The sequence below is a fragment of the Symphalangus syndactylus genome, chromosome 17 (genome assembly GCF_028878055.3).
Source record: "Symphalangus syndactylus isolate Jambi chromosome 17, NHGRI_mSymSyn1-v2.1_pri, whole genome shotgun sequence".
NCBI classification, from domain to species: domain Eukaryota; kingdom Metazoa; phylum Chordata; class Mammalia; order Primates; family Hylobatidae; genus Symphalangus; species Symphalangus syndactylus.
In genome coordinates, this window is record NC_072439.2 from 84,984,817 (window position 1) to 85,003,800 (window position 18,984).

Sequence of the window (18,984 nt, forward strand, 5' to 3'; positions counted from 1 at the left end):
AGACGCTGTAGGTCAGCTTTCCAGTAAGCCCATTATCACTGGAAGTGACTGGAGGGAGTCGCTGGGTCTTTCAAGTCTGGTAGAAACATATGGGCACATATCCTCTGGGTCATGTTGCACAAATGTTCTCAGGACCACACATATGACGGGATTGCCCATCTCCACGCCCAAGGTCCAATCTCCAGCAGGTGAGCACATGCCCTACATGGTGCTGACAAAGGGCAGGCACATACACTGTTCACCGTCATCAGGGTGTGTGCTGTGTGGAGCTACTCCGCCTCCAACAGGAAGCTGCAGGGACATTCCCTGAGCAGGAGCAAGAATGAGCTTTTCCGTCATGTGTACCTGTTCTTTCCAACTAGACTGTAATTGATCTAAAGGTCAGAGACCACGTTGCACAACCTCTGTCAGATACGTGTTTCCCAGTATTTATTTATTTATTGGCATTTAGTGGTGCTTGGGAGTAGGGGACAGGAAGCAAAATATTCATTACTGTGAGGGAATATTGATTTATCCAAGGAATTCATTCAGCAATGCCCCTGTACTGGGTTGAATAGTGTCCCCCAAAAACTCACGTCTATGAGAACCTCAAAATAGGACCTTATTCGGAAAGAGGGTCTTTGCAGATATAATTGGTTAAGATGGGGTTGCCCTGGGTTAGGATGGGTCTAAATCCAATGACTGGTATCCTTATAAAAAAAGAAAACAAAGAAATGGAGACGCACGCTGAAGGAACAGCCATGCGAAGGCAGAGGCAGAAATTGGAGTGGCACAGCTGTCAGCCAAGGAACTCCAAGAATTGCCGGCAGTCACCAGAAGCTCGGAAGAGGTAAGGAAGGATTCTTCCTGAGAGCCCTCAGAGGGAACGTGGGCCTGCTCTCACTTTGACTTTGGACGTCTAGCCTTCAAAACTGCGAGAGAATAAATTTCTGCTGTTTTAAGTCACGTAGTTTGCAGTTCTTTGTGACATCAGCCCTAGGAAACGAATATACTCCCAACTGTTTTCCACCAGTAACAAAGAAGTGTGGCCATGTCACATGGTGTGTGGAAGAAACTGATGGTTGTGAACTCAGAGATGGAACATAGGGGCTACCTCAAACGAGTGAGAGATAAGTTAGATGGCCTCCTCTGTACAAGAAGTGATAGCAAAATCAATTAGTAAATGCTACCATTTTCACACCTGGGCATTCCGTAGGTAAGAGCCCCGATACAAGGATTTCAAATGTGACTACACTGGCCAAATGAAGAGTCTGGCTGAGAGAGTGAATCTAGGGAAGCTGGCCTCAGCAAGAGCTTCTTTTGGGTGCCCATGTTTCCATTCCTGGTAGTAAGAGTTAATGTGACTGTCACAAACTTATTGCACAAAGAAGCAGGAAACATCTGTATAAATGTGTCCACACAGAGCCTGAGTCCAGAAATGAAAAGCAGAAGCTGTGGGAGCCTGTGATTACAATAGCCAGGGGCAAAGAGGTTTCTTCCTTTCCAGCCTGAGCAGGTCCCCATATAACTTACCACTAGGGCTGTTTATTCAGCATCTGCTGGGCGCCAGGCACAGTGCTTGGTGCCTTACCCATCATTTAATCCTCATTTACTCCCGGCAACCGCCTGTGATACAGGTATTGTGTGTGGGGGTGGGGGGGTGGGGAATGAACAAGATACTTTGCCTGGGTCACCAGGTCACCAGGATTATTTACTCAGCCCTATCTCTGCAGCTAACACTGTGGTAAGGAAAGAGGAAATTGAAACAGAAATAAAATCCTGGCCCTAGCCCACAATGAACTTACAATACAAATACATCCTTTAGTGGTTTATATAAATTTGTTCCAAAAAGGAAGACTGTTTCATTCAATCTTTAAAATTCAACTTTGGAACTTATCCCTGGCAAGTCAGAATTTAAATGCATCTCTATTATGCATTGGATTTGGAAAAAAAAAAAACTTTTTTTTTTTTTTTTTTTTTTTTTGCAAGTGGATAGAAGTAAATTATATCTCAGTGTTCCACAAAACAAATTTGTTTGGAAAAGAATTTTAAACTTCTGTGATTAAATTAGACCTAGGACTAATTAAGTACGCATAAAAAGGAGAAAATATAAATATCAGAAGGGATTTTTTTCTAGTTGCTTTCCAGTTGTTTAATTGTGATAATTTAATTATCACATTCAATTTCTTTCCTTTATAAAACCAGGTTAATATTAAATTTCAAGCAGAGAAACTAAGAGGTCAAACTCTGGATTCAGCCATGCATATAGCATGTGATTATAAACACCTGTAATAAAACTCTACAAAATGGAGACAAAGAATCTCAGAATCATTTGAGCTGAGTTAGAGGTAGTTGTTAGTCATCTCTAATCAGAAACAGATAAAGAGTGGAATAGCACCCTGGATAGGGAATGGACAAGAAATAGTCCAAGCTGACAGCCATGTAATCTTGAGTGAATTAACTCTTCTTTCCATGGATCATCTTTTGAATCAGAAGGCTGAAAATTCCAATCTACTCCTCCATAATTCAACAGGATTATACAAAACTGTCAGGAGAAATTAGCTAATGTATTAGATGTAAAAGTAAGTTAAGTCTTAGTAGAAAAGGTACCAAAAAGCATCTCGCAAAGGCACAATTCTGAGGACACATGGTCAAAAAAGGTCCTTTGCTTTTTGCGTGTAAAATCTCCAAATTCTGTAAGCTGGTTCATCCTATTTGCATGCAAACTGGCTTGGAATGAAATTAGGGCAGAATGTTATTTCCTCATGTTTTAACCATTCTTTTCTCACAGCCTCCTCCTCCCATGTTATTTACACTGTTTCCTGCCCTGTGTATTGTTTCCAGGACATTCATTAGATTCAGGGAAATGAAATTTAATAGGGATGGCTAACACGTGATTCAAGATTTAAAAAGGAACAGAAAGATGCCCCGAATTGACCTAACAAATTGTTCCCTTGACTTTCCTCAGCCGAAGAAAGAAGAATTATTACCAAGAAAATGATCCTTACACACACCCTAACCCTACACTGCAGTTTATGCATATCCTCTTGAATCATGCATCAGTCATCCACAGCGACACCTTGGAGTCCCAGGGGACAGTAACAGCATCATGGCTGGGATCACAGCAAACCCCTTGGGGCTAAGTTTCTGAGATCCAGGCCCAAGAAATACCAGTGTGGGAAGTAAAAATATCTCATTTTTCGGACCTTAATAACTTTTATGGTTTGATTTATGACAAGGAAAGAAAAGTCATTTCCTCTACCAAGACCTCAATACATGGTATGTTCAAAACCAGATAAAAATGAAAAGAAAAAAAACAGAGAAGGAAAAAGTATAATATAATCACAAGTGACAAAAAAGCAGAAGAGGGGGTCACAGTGATGTGATATAAGAAGAACTTGGCTGGGCACAGTGGCTCTCACCTGTAATCCCAGCACTTTGGGAGGCGGAGACGGGATCACGAGGTCAGGAGTCCGAGACCAGCCTGACCAACATGGAGAAGCCCCGACTCTACTAAAAATACAAAAAAAAAAAAAAAAATTAGCTGGGTGTAGTGGCAAGCACCTGTAATCCCAGCTACCTAGGAGGCTGGGGCATGAGAATCGCTTGAACCTGGGGGGCAGAGGTTGCAGTGAGCCAAGATTGCACCATTGCACTCCAGCCTGGGCAACAGAGTAAGACTCTGTCTCAAAAAAAAAAAAAGAAGAAGAAGAAGAACTCAACCTGCCATCGCTGGCTATGAAGCCATGAGCCATGGAGCGTGGGTGGCCTTTTTAAGCTGGAAAACTCAAGGGGACGGATGCTAGTCTCCAAAAAGGAAAGGAAACACCTTGATTTTAGCCCATAAGACTGTTGAACTTCTGACCCTGGAACTTCAAAATAATAATAATGAATTTGTGCTGCCCTAAGCCACCAAGCTTACAGTAATTTATTATTATAACAGTGAAATAAAACAAATACATCTGAATCATAATCTAGAGTACTTCAAAGTAAAAAACAAAACAAGTCGAATATTAACTATGCTCCAGTCTCAAAGAGATTATACAGTTATAGGGGATGTTTTGCCTGGAATGCCTGGGACCAGCCTGCTCCAGATTCACAGATGTTGGAGTTGATGCTGGAGCTCAACTCCCCAGCACTGGCCTCTAAATGCATCTCTTGGGTTTTCTTTAGACTATTTGGATTAATGCATGTACACTATATACTTTTGGGGCCTCTTCTGGGATCTGTGATACAAAATTGGGGCAAGAATATAGAACCTGTTTCCAAAATACTTTTCTTAGAGAAACTCTGAAACAAGAAGACAAATCTTTTACTATTTTAATAGTGCCACGAGTTAGAAAATAAATTGCTCCTCGGGACTTTTCCTCTGCCCATATATGTTCTGGCCCTTGACTTTCTGGTTTGTCCAGACAGTGGGTCAGTCCCACATTCAGAACCCTGAGGAATAAATCTAAGATTCCTGACGATGCCAAGGGACTGCTTGGAATCTGATAGCATGGGTTTACTGAGCGATTTAGGTGACTTTCCTCAGAGTTGAATTCCTTTACCATAGACGATCTCTCTGACTTTGCCACAGCATCTCCTCGCTGTGTAGTATTGCACCTGCCTTTTGTGTGAGATGCTCTAACACTACTATGGAACATACCGGACATTCAGTCACTGCTGCTAGGTCCACAGCCAACTCACAGGACTTGATCAAATCCTCTATCACTGCCAAAGCTTGTTGTAGTTCAGCTGAGAATGCTGAATCCTTGGTTCTCTTTGGCCCGTCCTGTGGAAAACAAATGCCTTGTTGGAAATAAAAAGTATACCACCTGCAAAGTGAAGAAGGAAAACAAGACAGAGATGAGGAGCCAGGGATCCAGCCAACCCTGACTGAGAAGGGTGGATATTGATCTGTCTCCCTGCTCCCAAAGCATGGTGGCTAAAGATGCTTGCTGATTTAGGTATATGATATAGAGACAAGCAAAATCATATACTTCTGTGCATTGTACTAGTGAAGAATGAAGTTCATAAATCATGGAAATTATACTCCTGCTACATAAAAAACATATAGAATTCAGCTATATATATATATATATATATATATTTTTTTTTTTTTTTTTGAGAGAGAGAGTTTCACTCTGTCACCCAGGCTAGAGTGCAGAGGCACAATTTCAGCTCACTGCAACCTCTGCCTCCTAGGTTCAAGCAATTTTCCTGTCTAAGCCTCCGGAGTAGCTGGGATTACAGGTGCGCACCACCACGCCTGGCTAATTTTTGTATTTTTAGTAGAGATGGGGTTTCGCCATGTTGACCAGGCTGGTCTCGAACTCCTAACCTCAGGTGATCCACCCACCTCTGCCTCCCAAAGTGCTGGGATTACAGGCGTGAGCCACTGTGCCTGGCCAGAATTCAGCTCTTTTAAAGCATGGAAAAACCTAGCTCCTTTTAAATAGGCTTCTTTCTCTTTTATATCCCTATTCCCTGGGGCCTACTGAAAAAAAAAAATACCATATGGCTGGCGGGTGGCTCAAGCCTGTAATCTCAGCACTTTGGGAGGCTGAGACAGGCAGAGCACTTGAGGTCAGGAGTTTGAGCCCAGCCTGGCCAACATGGTGAAACCCCATCTCTACTAAAAATACAAAAATTAGCTTAGTGTGGTGGCAGGCGCCTGTAATCCCAGCTACTTGGGAGGCTGAGGCAGGAGAACTCCTTGAACCCAGGAGGTGGAGGTTGCAGTGAGCCCAGATTGCGCCATTTTACTCCAGCCTGGGTAACAAGAGCTAAACCCTGTCTCAAAAAAAAAAAAAAAAAAAAAAAAAAAAAAAGTAGCTGGGTGTGGTGGTGCGTGCCCGTAATCCCAGCTATTCAGGAGGCTGAGGAAGGAGAATCGCTTGAACCCGGGAGGTGGAGTTTGCAGTGAGCCAAGATTGCGCCACTATACTCCAGCCTGGGCAACAAAGTGAGATCTTGTTTCACAAAAAAAGAAAAAAGAAAAAGAAAAAGAATACAATCTGAGTATCATATTCCTATATTTAATGTGAAAGCCTTATTCCTATGGGAAAAATTATACTTAAAATCATCCCAGAGGAGGACATTTGTAAACTCCTATACAGACAAAGAACTCCATAGAGGCTGCTACGTGGAAATTTACTAATGATTTACATGTAAAAGCCATAACATCATATTTGCACACTGAATCTCCCCCAACTCTGTCCTTCCTTCCTCCACTTGTCCCTGGCCCTCCCCACATTGCACCACCATTAAAGATGCCAAAGAGATAAGCCGGCGCTCTGCACCTCCCAAACACAGAAACTCAGCATTCAGCAGAAAAGCAGTAACTAATTAAAGAGACCAATGTTCCAATTACAACCACAGTGACATTTAGGATGTGATTGGGATGATTGTTTCAGCTCTAAAGGCTTTTGCACGGGCTTGCGGTATTTTATCTCCCTGCTACCCACATGCTGTATTTATCTGTTACCTGGTAAATACACATAAAAAAATTTTGGTTTATTCAATGTATTTTTTTAACATCTCAATTTCTACAATGAAGAACAGCTAGCCCCTTTGCTGCTCCCCATCTAGCCCTGACTCTTTTTGTCTCTACAGCACAATGTAGTCACAGGGTTTAATATTTTCTTAATCTATGCGGAAGCACTGGGTATTTGCATCTTTAGATGAGAGACATGAGTGACAGGGCTGATGAATGGAATAGATCATGCTGCTGCCTCTGAAAAACGTATCATGGATTCGTAGCTTCTCATTCATAATAAAGAAGCTTCACTTCCTGGTAAAAGAAACAGACTCTCCCCTGAATTTATTTTAACATCATCAATAAGGGATTAAGAGTTCTTGGCAGGGCGCAGTGGCTCACGCCTGTAATCCCAGCACTTTGGGAGGCCGAGGAGAGCGGATCATGAGGTCGTGAGATCGAGACCAGCCTGGCCAACGTGGTGAAACCCCATCTCTACTAAAAATACAAAAATTAGCCTGGCATGGTGGCGGGTGCCTGTAATCCCAGCTACTCAGGAGGCTGAGGCAGGATAATAGCTTGAACCCGGGAGGCGGAGGTTGCAGTGAGCCGAGACCCTGCCATTGCACTCCAGCCTGGGTGACAGAACGAGACTCTGTCTCAAAAAAATAAAAAAAAAAAAATTTTTTTTTAAAATTCTTATACCAGGCATCTTCCTCCTTACCAAACACTGAATGCTCAGTTTCCTTTCAGATCCTCACCTGCTCCTATCCCCCTTCCTTCCGCTAACCCTCCTTCACAAAACACGAGGTGGCTAGGGTTCTGACCTGTATAATGCAGGGTTCAGAAAAATCCTTAAAAACATTATTAAACTCCTCTAACTAGGGCTAGCTCCTCTTGCTCCAGGCTGTAAAAATATGACCTGTGTCCTGAGCTGCTTCTGTTTTCAACGGGTCCTTGTCATCCATTCTGAGCAGAAAGGGCATGCAAATGACTGCCCCATGAGACATGTCTCAAGTGTTTCTTGCTAAAACCAGAATATTCTATAGGGAAGGGAAGAGAAACCGCACTGCTAAACCACAGATTTCTTCCTAACCTGGTGTCGTCACGGTCACCATTTCTTCTAAGGGAACTTTGGCAGACTCTTAGAGTTCACACACACGCACACACACACACAGAGGAGAACAAGGTATAACATATACAAATTAGATATACTAAGAGGTACAAAGAAGAAAACATAATCCTACCATTCAGGAAAGCCACAGCAGACATTTTATCATATTTATTTACTTCTAGTCTTTTATGCATGCATTTTACGTATTTGCTTAATTTCATTCCCATTAAAATTTTTTGGGCTGGGTGCAGTGGCTCACGCCTGTAATCCCAGCACTTTGGGAGGCCGAGGCGGGTGGATCATCTGAGGTCAGGAGTTCGAGACCAGCCTGGCCAACATGGCGAAACCCCGTCTCTACTAAAAACAAAAAATTTAGCTGGGCATGGTGGCGGGCGCCTGTAATCCCAGCTACTTCGGAGGCTGAGGCAGGAGAATTGCTTAAACCCCGGAGGCGGAAGTTGCAGTGAGCCAAGATTGCACCATTGCACTCCAGCCTGGGCAACAGAGTGAGATTCTGTCTAAAAAAAAAAAAAAACTATGTGGAAGGAAGAAAATATATTACCACTTCCCTTTGGGCTGCAAATCCCTATTTCAAAATTGCCTTTAATTTTTTTTTTTTTCTTAACTATGAGTTATAGGATACATACTATTTTAGAAAATCTAGATAATAAAGACCACCAAGTAAAATTGCTACAAATCCTCCAACCCATAGACAAACACCATTAATAGTTAGTTATACAAAATGTAATATTTAATATTGAGTACCTTAGCCGAGCCTCCTAGTTCACCTGGGTCTATCTCCATATCTTCAGGAGACTTGAAATCCAGCAGACCCTGCATTAACCCAAAAGTCTTGTTGAAAATTAAAATGTAGATTTCCATCAAAATGTAGATTGTCAACAAAATCTACTGTGCAAACTATCTGCCACCAATGCTAAGCTGCCTGAGAACGTGTGTAAATGTGTAAGAGGGAAAGAATAAATGATGTATTTGGCACGGGGTTCTTTCCACAAACCTAGAATCATATTGTACACACTATTTTGTAGACTGCTTTTTCTCATTCAACAATATCTCATGAATATTTTCCCATGATATTATGTTTTTCTAAAATATGGGCTTTGATTGTGGTAGAGTGTTATATCTTATAGATAAACCATTTTTCTCATTCAACAATATCTCATGAATATTTTCCCATGATATTATATATTTTTAAAACATGGGCTTTGATTGTGGTAGAGTGTTGTATCTTACAGATAAGCCATACTCGAATTATAGTCCCCTTATCATTAAACATTTAGGTTCAACAATATTTTTTACTATAATAATGAAAATAATTTTTATGCATTTTTCTTAAAGCTAAATTCCTAGAGTGGAATTGTAAATATTAAGAGTTTTGAGGCATATTTCCAAGTTCTTCAGAGGACTGTGTTCCTGCCAGCTATATATGAAAGCCTGTCTCACCAGCCCCTAGCCTACAAGGGGTAGTACCATTTAATCAAAAATCTTTACCAGTTGAATGAAGAGAGAAATCCTACCTCACTGTTGTTTTAATTTGACTTCCTTAGATAACTAGAGGTGTAGAACTTTTTTAAAAAAATGTTTGCTACTAGTGTTTATTCTTTTGCAAATTGCTATGTCCTTTGTGCATCTTTTTATTATAATTTCCAACAGCACAATTCATTAAGCATACTGATCATATGTTACATATTTTGTTCACATTTTCCCCAATGTTTCATGAGTCTTTCTTTAATGGTATAAACTATCACTCATCACCCTCTCCCCAAGATCCCATGATACTTTCTAAAGCATGAGGCAATCAGTCCAACATTCATGCTCTTTCAAGCCAGCACATGTGTGCGAGATGCAAAATAAGCTCCGCCCCTGGGGATGGAGAAGGTCCTAGATAGGACTACAAGGTCGTTCCTTTCCTTGCAGGCACATAATGGCCTGAGCTGGTTTCACAGGCACCAGCAAGCTTAGCTGTGGGGACGCTGCTCTGGTCTGCCTTGGGTAGCTCCCACGGCTCCTCACAGACCCCCCCGCAAAATATTTTATAGTAATTCTATCTCTTGTTTCTTCAGTGAAAGGCAGCTAACAAAACCTTCTAAGTCCTTTTAACCTGTATTATCTCATTTAATGCTCCCAACAAGCATACCAGGAAAGTACTATTATTATCTTATTTCTACAGGTGAGAAATCTGAGGCTGAGAGAGGTTAAATAACTTGCCTGAGTTCACGCAGCCTGGAAGGGTCAGAGCCTGGATTCAGACCCAGGTTGTTAATCTTGAGTCTGTGTTTCCAGTGACGATGCCCCACAGCCCTCTGCATCGGTACCGAACCTAGCTCCTGTGTAAATATCACCTCTATGGGAAAGTTGGAGCCTAGGCTGAGGGAGGGAGGACCATCACTTACGTCCTGCGCACTCCTCACTGGGCCCAGAGGTTGGACTTCTAGAATAGGAATGACAGTGACAATGGGACATGCAGGGGAGCATGAGGCCCTGAGTGAGTGCTGGATCAAACATGCTCCGAGGTGCTGCTCGCTGAAGGAAGCAGATCATTATCCTCATTTATATGGTGGTGTGACAGCTCAATGTCTAAGATAACAGCTACACATCATGCAGAGCTTCCTGGGCTGTGCCAAGCCCTCCGCATGTGCTAATCATCTGCTTCATAACGATCTTATGGAGGAGGTTCTAGTACCCTCATTTTACATAGAGGAAAACTAAGGCCCAAGAGGTCAAGGTCTCATAACTGACAAATGGCAGAGTACACCGAGGCTGAAACTGCTAATGGAAAGCTTGAAAGGAGTAACTTTGAAAAAAAGTTTTTAAAATTATTTTTACAAATGAGGTCTTGCTATGTTGCCCAGGCTAGCCTTGAACTCCTGGACTGAAGGGATGCTCCTGCCTCCACCTCCTGAGTAGCTGGGACTACAGGTGTGTGTCATCATGTCTGGCCGGCAAGGGGTAACTTTTTCTGAGGGGAGACTGTTGGGCAATGAGCTTAACCTTGCTGAGCCTCAGTTTCTTCACAGTCCAGAGCATGGCTGGTATGTCTGATTGTGGAGATTAAACAAGAAATACTGGAATCCCAGCACTTTGGGAGGCTGAGGTGGGCGGATCACGAGGTCAGGAGTTCAAGACCAGCCTGGCCAACACGGTGAAACCCCATCTCTACTAAAAATACAAAAATTAGCCAGGCATGGTGGCGCGCACCTGTAATCCCAGCTACTTGGGAGGCTGAGGCAGGAGTATCGCTTGAACCCAGGAGGCAGAGGTTGCAGTGAGCTGAGATCGCGCCATCGCACTCCAGCCTGGGCAGAGTCTCACTCTGTCTCAAAAAAAAAGAAAGAAAAAAGAGAAAGAAAGAAATACATGTGGGGAAGTACCCAGTAAACAGGAAGTGCTTGTTTTTGTTTGTTTGTTTTTTTATTAAGAAATAGTGGGCTGGGCGCGGTGGCTCACGCCTGTAATTCCAGCACTTTGGGAGGCCGAGACGGGCGGATCACGAGGTCAGGAGATCGAGACCATCTTGGCTAACACGGTGAAACCCCGTTTCTACTAAAAATACAAAAAATTAGCCGGGCATAGTGGCGGGCGCCTGTAGTCCCAGCTACTCGGGAGGTTAAGGCGGGAGAATGGCGTGAACCCAGGAGGCGGAGCTTGCAGTGAGCCGAGATCGCGCCACTGCACTCCAACCTGGGGGACACAGCGAGACTCCGTCTCAAAAAAAAAAAAAAAAAAGAAATAGTGGCCACTGGGCAAGAGCTACCTAAATGCCTTATACAGGTTAATTCAACAGACAACTTATCATGGTGGCCCAAACCTTTCTCTCAAGCTCACACATAGAAAACCAGCCACGATAGGCCCTCATATCCTGTTTGGGGTGTCTGAGAATGCTTGCCTGCAGATGTGCTAGTGTCAATGACTTATCACTAAGGAGGGGTAAAGGTCAGAGAGAGAGAGAGAGAGAAAACTACTTAGGGGTTCAGGGTTCAGATATAGCAAAGTTCATTCTGTTAGGCTGCTCTCAGGGTAAGATCCTAAATCTAAGAATGGAGGTCAGTGCTGCAAAGGGAGAGAAGGCTTCAGTTTTGTCTTCTCCCTTCCACAAGTTAAAATGCCCATAAAACAGTAACTTTGGGGAAAATCACAGTCTCGCTCCCAAAGAGCTCTCCTCCCCTAAGCCAGGCTCCTTAGTAATTCATGCCCTGAGCTAGACATTGGACTAGTGAGGCCCTCAGGTGCCCTCCAACTCTATGATTCTTTGGTCTTACTCCACATTGAAGAGGGCTGATTTAGAGTTGGAGGAAAGAAAAAACCTGCAGGATAGACATATCTTCAGCCTTAGAAGACCAAGGCACAGCTCTACATGTATAACGACATGGGCACCACAGTGCAGGTGTCTGGTTTCCCACCAAGGAAAAGCACTGTCTCATTGATTTTACCTTCAACAGCATCTGGTATTTTATAAGTCTCTGGCTTGGTCCTTTAAGATACTTAAAAAGAGGGAGATTGTGATCCAGTTGGCGCTGGCATACCTTTAAAAGCCAAATAGAAACAACATAAAGCAAAACGAACAACACACACAGAACAAAAGTGGCAGCACTTAGGTACAAAACACAAAATTGCTTTTCCTGGACAACAGGGGCAGCTGTGTCGAGCAGCTCCATAAGGCTGTGGGCTTGTTCTGTCCCCCAGGAACAGTGTGTGAAATAAGACAAAGAGGAAAGAGGACGGTTTGGCTAACATTTTTACAGGCATCTAGGGAAGCAGAACCATTTATTTCTTTTAGAAAGCAAGTTCACTAGAAGACAGTGGGGCATTTCAAGTCCTTCTGAAAAGGAGGCCGCCTGTCTTCAAGTTGGGGGCCGCCAGAGTCTATTCAGGCCATTTGGAACCTGAAGGATACAGATAGTTTGTAAATATCATTCCAGGGAGCCCAAAGTGTGACATTTTTGACTTAGTTTCATCTTTAAAACCCATCCTAGAAGAAGACACTGGTTTTCTCACCAGATATAGGTGCTCCTCACAGGCCTATCCCATAGAGACCAAACGCTGTGTCGAAACTTTTCATGTGTAATTTCAAAGTATGGGACATTTCAAATAAACATAAATCCCAAAGCCAAATTCCTCTCCCTAGTCCCACTTTTGATTTCTTTAACAACTTGATGCATAGAAACATTTTCCAGGAACAAGTTTGTCTTCTCAACATTACCCCAAAGTAGGCGCAGTCTTGACACTCTTGCCAGATTGCCTTAGCTCGGGGCAGATTCTTATGGTATTTAAAATATATCTGAAGATCTTCTTTCTAGGTGGGAAAAACATTAGAACAAATTAATCAGGTAGCATTTTTCAGTAAGTGGACAGGATAATACAGTTTATTCATTCATTCAACAAGCCAGAATACTCTAATAAGTAAGGAACTGGGGGTGCACAGTAAGTAATCTTATGTTTGGGGGCGTGTGTGATGGAGAGATAAACAGAAGGTTTTAAACAACCATAACTACCAGACATAGGTAGGCACAGAGTGCTCTGGGATCATCTACAAGGGCTATTGATAAATACGTAAGTAGACTCACAAACAGGAATTGGTTTTTATCTTTATCATTCTTTTCCTGCCCTTTGTCCAGGACATCGACATCTCCCCACAACAGGTCTGCAATGAGTAGTAAAACTGACAGAAAAGAGGCTGGTGTTTGATGGTCCCCCTCTCTTCTCTCTCCACCCTCTCCTTGTGGTCATCGTGACACCAACCCTGCAAAGAAGCCCCAAAAACCACCGAAAGATGGAAACATGCCAGAGGGGAGATGTGGTATATCGGGCAACCAATATGGAGCTCAGTCATTTGGGCAACCCTCAAAGTGACAGGCTCCGCCTCAAACATCACTTTCAACCTGCAGCACAAGACTCTGAGACAGGAAATGTTATGTGACTGTTTCGGAGCTAGAGAGCAAGGAGGACTCAACGTGCTGTTCAACCTGTATTCTCGTGGTATCAAAGACGCTGAGAGGTGGGCACACATCTGCCAATATCCTGGAGAGAAAGCACACTCCAAGCCTCTGGAGTCAGCTTGCCAGCTTCATACACTCTATCAGGGAGCCTGGCCCACAGCAGCTGTGCTGGCCACAGACCTCATGCCACTCTGGTGGAGAAGCCCATGAAGCCACCTCCTTGCAGAAGTCTGTGACCCTGTCCTCCTGCTCAGCCCAACTCTGGATTTCCTTCCTGTCAACACAGATGATTTCTTCCCTTGCAGCTTCGATGATGCCTATTCTACTCCCAAATACATTGCTATAGTGGATGACTTCCATTTCTGTAGCTCTTTCTTTCTCCCAATAGGTTGTAAGTGGTCATTTCAGCATAAGAACTACAGCAACCGTCCTTTGCTATTCCCTCCAGGAAAAAAATGACACACACATTTAAGACAGATTGCCCTTGAAAAATGTTCAGACTGGTTAAGGAGCTAGAATAATAACTCAGAGCTTAAAAATATAGTATTGACCTAAATTGCTCTTCTAAAGGCTAACAGTCCAAAATTCCTCAGAGAAAGGTTGTCCACTAACCAGCAACACATAAAAGTGCCCAATTCTCCTAATCTCCTTATAGAATGAATCAAGAGGCTATAAAATTGCTACCAGAAACTCGTATTCATACAAGAATACATAATTGCTTATGGATTAAGACTGCGGGGCTCTGGTGGCGGATGGTCCAGGTTCAGTTCTTGGCTTTGTCAAATACAAATTATATGGCCTAAAGTAAGTTACCTAACCTTCCTAGACTTCAGTTTCCTCATCTGTTAAGTGGGCCCATAACAGTAGTCAACTCCTGTGACTGTTGTGAGATTAAATGAGATGATGTATAGAAACCTCTCAACAAATGCCCAATGGATAGAGTACTCAAAAAATGGTGGCTATCGTCAAAGCACTTTTTACTTTGTAGAATCCTCTGCATGCATTACTTTGTTTCCCACAACAACTGTACATATTGGTACTATTAGCCTGTTGTGTGGAGGAGGAAAGTGAGATTCCAAAGGTTTAAGTTATTTACTGGAGGTCATGCAGATAGCAAGTGGCTTGACCAACATGATAAATCATGTTTCCTGACTTACCAGTTACTCCCACATATCAGTGTGAGCACCCATTCCAGTGCTCTTTCCATTCTACCATGTGAGATCTCAGAGCACTTGGAACCCACAGTACACTATGGACAAATATTATTCTATATAGAACATGGTATCTGGAGGAGAATTGTTTCAGAAGATACAGGCTAAAGAGGCTGATTAAAACACTTGGTCAGAAGACTACTTCAAAATTCATTATCTTGGAAGGCCGAGGTGGGTGGATCACGAGGTCAAGAGATGGAGACCATCCTGGCCAACATGATGAAACCTCGTCTCTACTAAAAATACAAAAATTAGCCGGGCATGGTGGCACATGCCTGTAATCCCAGCTACGAGGGAGGGTGAGGAAGGAGAATCGCTTGAACCAGGGAGTCGGAGGTTGCAGTGAGCCGAGATCGCGCCACAGCACCCCAGCATGGTGACAGAGCAAGACTCCGTCTCAAGAAAAAAAAAAAAGTACTACTTGTATTTTGTCTCTAACATCATAAATCATATAGGGCTAAGTCAGTGTTTTCTGTCTGGGTTAATGATTTACAGTGTTCCTCCCAACATGGCGGGGCGCTATAAAAAACTTTGTAAAACTTTACAGTTTAGGGGAGGAATTCAGAAAAGGTATTTAGTTAACAATTCTCTGACAATTTCCTCATATTTGAACAATTTGATAATATCCACTTTCCCACAGGAACTTTGCCCATTTCTCATTGAGCAATTTAAATAATCTTTGCAGTAATGACATACACAACTATAAAATACTTCTAATCTCTGAAACTAGATTTCACATTAGTGGTTTGATAAGTGCAAAAATTCAAAATAGTATATAAAGCACTAATAATGTAAGAGTTCAAAAAAATTAATGAATCAGAATGAGTATAAAATAGTTTTCAGTGTATGTTGAATTCTGGTGCTTTGATGGAAAGCCTATGATGAGTTGACATGGAAAGCCATACGGGGCCACCAAAGGGATCCGAGCATTGAAGATTCCTTCTCTCCATTAATGTCAAATATCTTGAAATCTGGAGGCTTTGTTTGCTTCCAGTTATCATAAGCATTGCTCTCAGTCTCAGTCATAATATGAGTTGCTTACAACTTTAAGTTGTTTGATCTGTTGCCTTGGGTTCACAAAAAGAAAAATAAGAAAGAGAATGAGAAGGACTAGTTGAGAAAGAGGAGAAATGAGAACTATTTAGAAGGCACAGGGGGTCAGATCATCTCCATGGTCGCGTCCTAGAAAGCACCTGGTGGGGATTGATGTTGGGTGAAACATTTCTCTGTGGCAGCTCCCACTGGCCCATACAGCCTATTTGTTGCCTAAAACAGGGTGGAGAAACAGGGAAAGAGGGAAGAAGTCTGGGAAGTGGGAAGACAGGGTAGTTGGAGGTATAATGTTGTAGGCCAACACGTTCATAAATTGAGTACTAAGCCTACAGGAGGCTGTAGATTAAAAATTTTCTAATCATCCTCTATGTTGTAAAAAATAGAATGGAAATAAAATGTATTTCCTGAGATTTTTAGTTTAACACCGATGCTTCTCCTCTTGAGAGCATTAGTAAAGCTTTATTGTGGGACTCTAACCTCACTGTAAGATTCTTGTTTTAAAACGTAGTTGAGTCATTCAGAAGAGGATCCTGTGCTTTGGGGACCATGGATGGCCAGCCTTCCATTTCATGGGGCTTTGCAGGAAGCCAGCCTGGCGGTTACTTCCACATATCAGTGTGAGCTCAGTCAAACTGGACTCACTCTCACCTTGGATAAAGTCAGATAAAGCTGGGAGGCCAACTCATGTTTTCCATTCAAAGGGCAGATACAAGATGTACTGTCTTGGCAAATTTCAAGTGTACGGTACAGTATTATTCCATGATAGTCGCCATGCTGTGCATTACATTTCCAGAACTTACTCATCTCATAACTGCAAGTTTGACCAACATCTCCCTACTTCCTCTAGACTCCAGCCCCTGGCAACCACCCTTCTACTTCAATGAGCTCAACTTTTTTGGATTATACACACACACACACACACACACACACACAATGGTAATGAATGTATTCATTAACTTGACTGCGATAAGTATATCAAACCATCATGTTGCATAGTTTGAATATATGCAATTTTTATTTGCCAATTATACTTCAGTAAAGCTCGGAGTCTGGGGGAAGCAGATATGTTTTTAGACCATTGGTGTTTCCATTTGTCCTTGTCACTTAACACAGAAAAGTAAGGGCTGACTTTAACATGATTATTTACTGGGAGTACAGACTTACTCTCTTGAGAAAGCAATGTGCCAGAAGTTCAGGGTTCTCAGCACACTTTTCCAACTCTTTTAGAAAAGTCCTAGAAAAATAAAAGTATACAAGTAATAATGTTTTGATTTTGACATGTAGATAATTAATTTTTTAAGTACAATCACATAAGGTTTCAAGAGGTGCCTAGAAAAATGTTCTCCAGGCCTTCTTGCTCTTATCTTATCTCCTACACATTGATTCAGAAAAAAAAGCTGTATTCTGAGGTATTACTACAATTACCCTGAAATCACTCACAACTTTAAGTTGTTTGATCTGTTGCCTTAGGTTCACAAAAAGAAAAATAAGAAAGAGAATGAGAAGAACCAGTTGAGAAAGAGAGGAGAAATGAGAACTACTCAGAAGACACAGGAGGTCAGGATCATCTCCAATTATCAGAACACAGCTGTGCTGGTAATTCTAAGCACTAGTCATAGACAGACTGGATACACTCACTGATGCTCCCTCTTACACGAAAATAACGTTCATAAGAACTGCTGCTGCCACTGTTGCTGTTACTAATATCATTGACAGCTTACTATAAGCCAGGCATAAGCTAAGTGCTCCACAAATAGAATCTCATTTAATCATCAACCAAAGATAGGATTTCATAAATATAAAACCTGGGGCTCAAAGAGGCTACATAACTTCTCTGGGGAAATCAGCAGAAATGGGTTTCCATTTCAGTTTTGTGTCTGACCAACGGACAAGGGATGGGGTTAGGAAGCAACTGTGGTTCAATTCACCAAGGAGCTTTTCTCCCTCTCTGAATTAGGTGTGCAATCTTGGGGTCATCATGGCGAATAAAGAGAGTTAACAAGTTACTATTCCCATATGTGTAACATGAAAGGGTTTGAAGATGATTTCCAAAGTCCCTTATTCCTGCAATTCTCTAGAACTCAATATCCAAGCAGCCCTGGGTTAAAAGTACAACTTGTTTGAGCAGTCAGCATTTTCTAACACCTTAGTTCCCAGCATCCCCTTATGATAATGGTATGTAGATGTGTATCTCGGTCATTTTTGTATTCCCAATGCTGAGCACAGTGCCTGGCACAGAACAGGTGCTCAAAAAATGCTGATGCATGAATAATTAAACAAAGGAACACTCAACTGCATACAACATGGATGAGTGACACCGGGTGCCTGTTCCTTTGATGTCTCTTCCCTTCCTCCCCAGGGATCCTGTGGGACTTCTCCCCTCCTTTCACTCCAACCCACCCCAGTCCAATCCACTGACTCCAAACCACTTGCTTAAACCTGAAAACATCTAAGCGTTTTCATCTCCCAATTCCATCAGTCTCATTTCCACCCTTCTCTTACTCTCCATTCTTTCTGATAACGTGAATTATTATATACCTGTTGTGAAATTCGTAAAGTTCTCTAATATTCCCAAAGAGAAAGTCCTTGTTATTCTGAAGAACATCTGGAATTAGATGCTTTAGCCAAATAAAATCCATTGGAGTGATATATCCCTGCAGAGGTGGAAACAAGGTAGGTATTAAAAACAGGAACATACCAGAGATCATCTGAATTAGCTACTGCAAAAACCAAAACTTTAGTGAAATGATTGAAGAATATAGCACACTTGTTTCTTGAAAGCTATTGTATCGAGTACTTTTGATATCATTTTCCTCATGTGCCCACTTTCAGAAGGAGATGGCTTAATGGCAATGATAATAAAGTGGCATTTTTGTGGGAAGAACAAATATATTTAAAAATGTTTATGTTACACAGGTTTAATGTAAAAGAAGGGAAAATGTACCCATTGTTTTATGACCTAATACAATTACTATTATTATGATGATTATTATTGAGACGAAGTTTCGCTCTTCTTGTCCAGGCTGGAGTGCAATGGCATGATCTTGGCTCACCGCAACCTCCGCCTCCTGGGTTCAAGTGATTCTTCTGCTTCAGACTCCCAAGTAGCTGGAATTACAGACACGCACCACCACACCCGGCTAATTTTTGTATTTTTAGTAGAGACGGGGTTTCACCATGTTGGCCAGGCTGGTCTCAAACTTCTGACCTCAG

The 18,984-nt window shown here is 42.2% G+C and overlaps 1 protein-coding gene across 4 annotated transcripts in view; it reads right to left on the reverse strand.

Moving 5' to 3' along the window:
• Positions 1-18,984, reverse strand: part of MCF2L2 (MCF.2 cell line derived transforming sequence-like 2) — a 246,513-nt gene that overhangs the window by 35,248 nt on the left and 192,281 nt on the right. For 3 of the 4 annotated variants that reach the window (XM_063621731.1, XM_063621733.1, XM_063621734.1), the window contains 6 exons: positions 18,310-18,425; positions 16,936-17,005; positions 12,772-12,864; positions 12,002-12,094; positions 8,319-8,387; positions 4,628-4,753 (listed from right to left, as the gene is read on the reverse strand). In XM_063621731.1, the coding sequence (XP_063477801.1) occupies positions 4,628-4,753; positions 8,319-8,387; positions 12,002-12,094; positions 12,772-12,864; positions 16,936-17,005; positions 18,310-18,425 (567 nt within the window). The remainder of the gene's footprint in view (positions 1-4,627; positions 4,754-8,318; positions 8,388-12,001; positions 12,095-12,771; positions 12,865-16,935; positions 17,006-18,309; positions 18,426-18,984) is intronic. The other variant, XM_063621732.1, reaches the window with a different exon arrangement.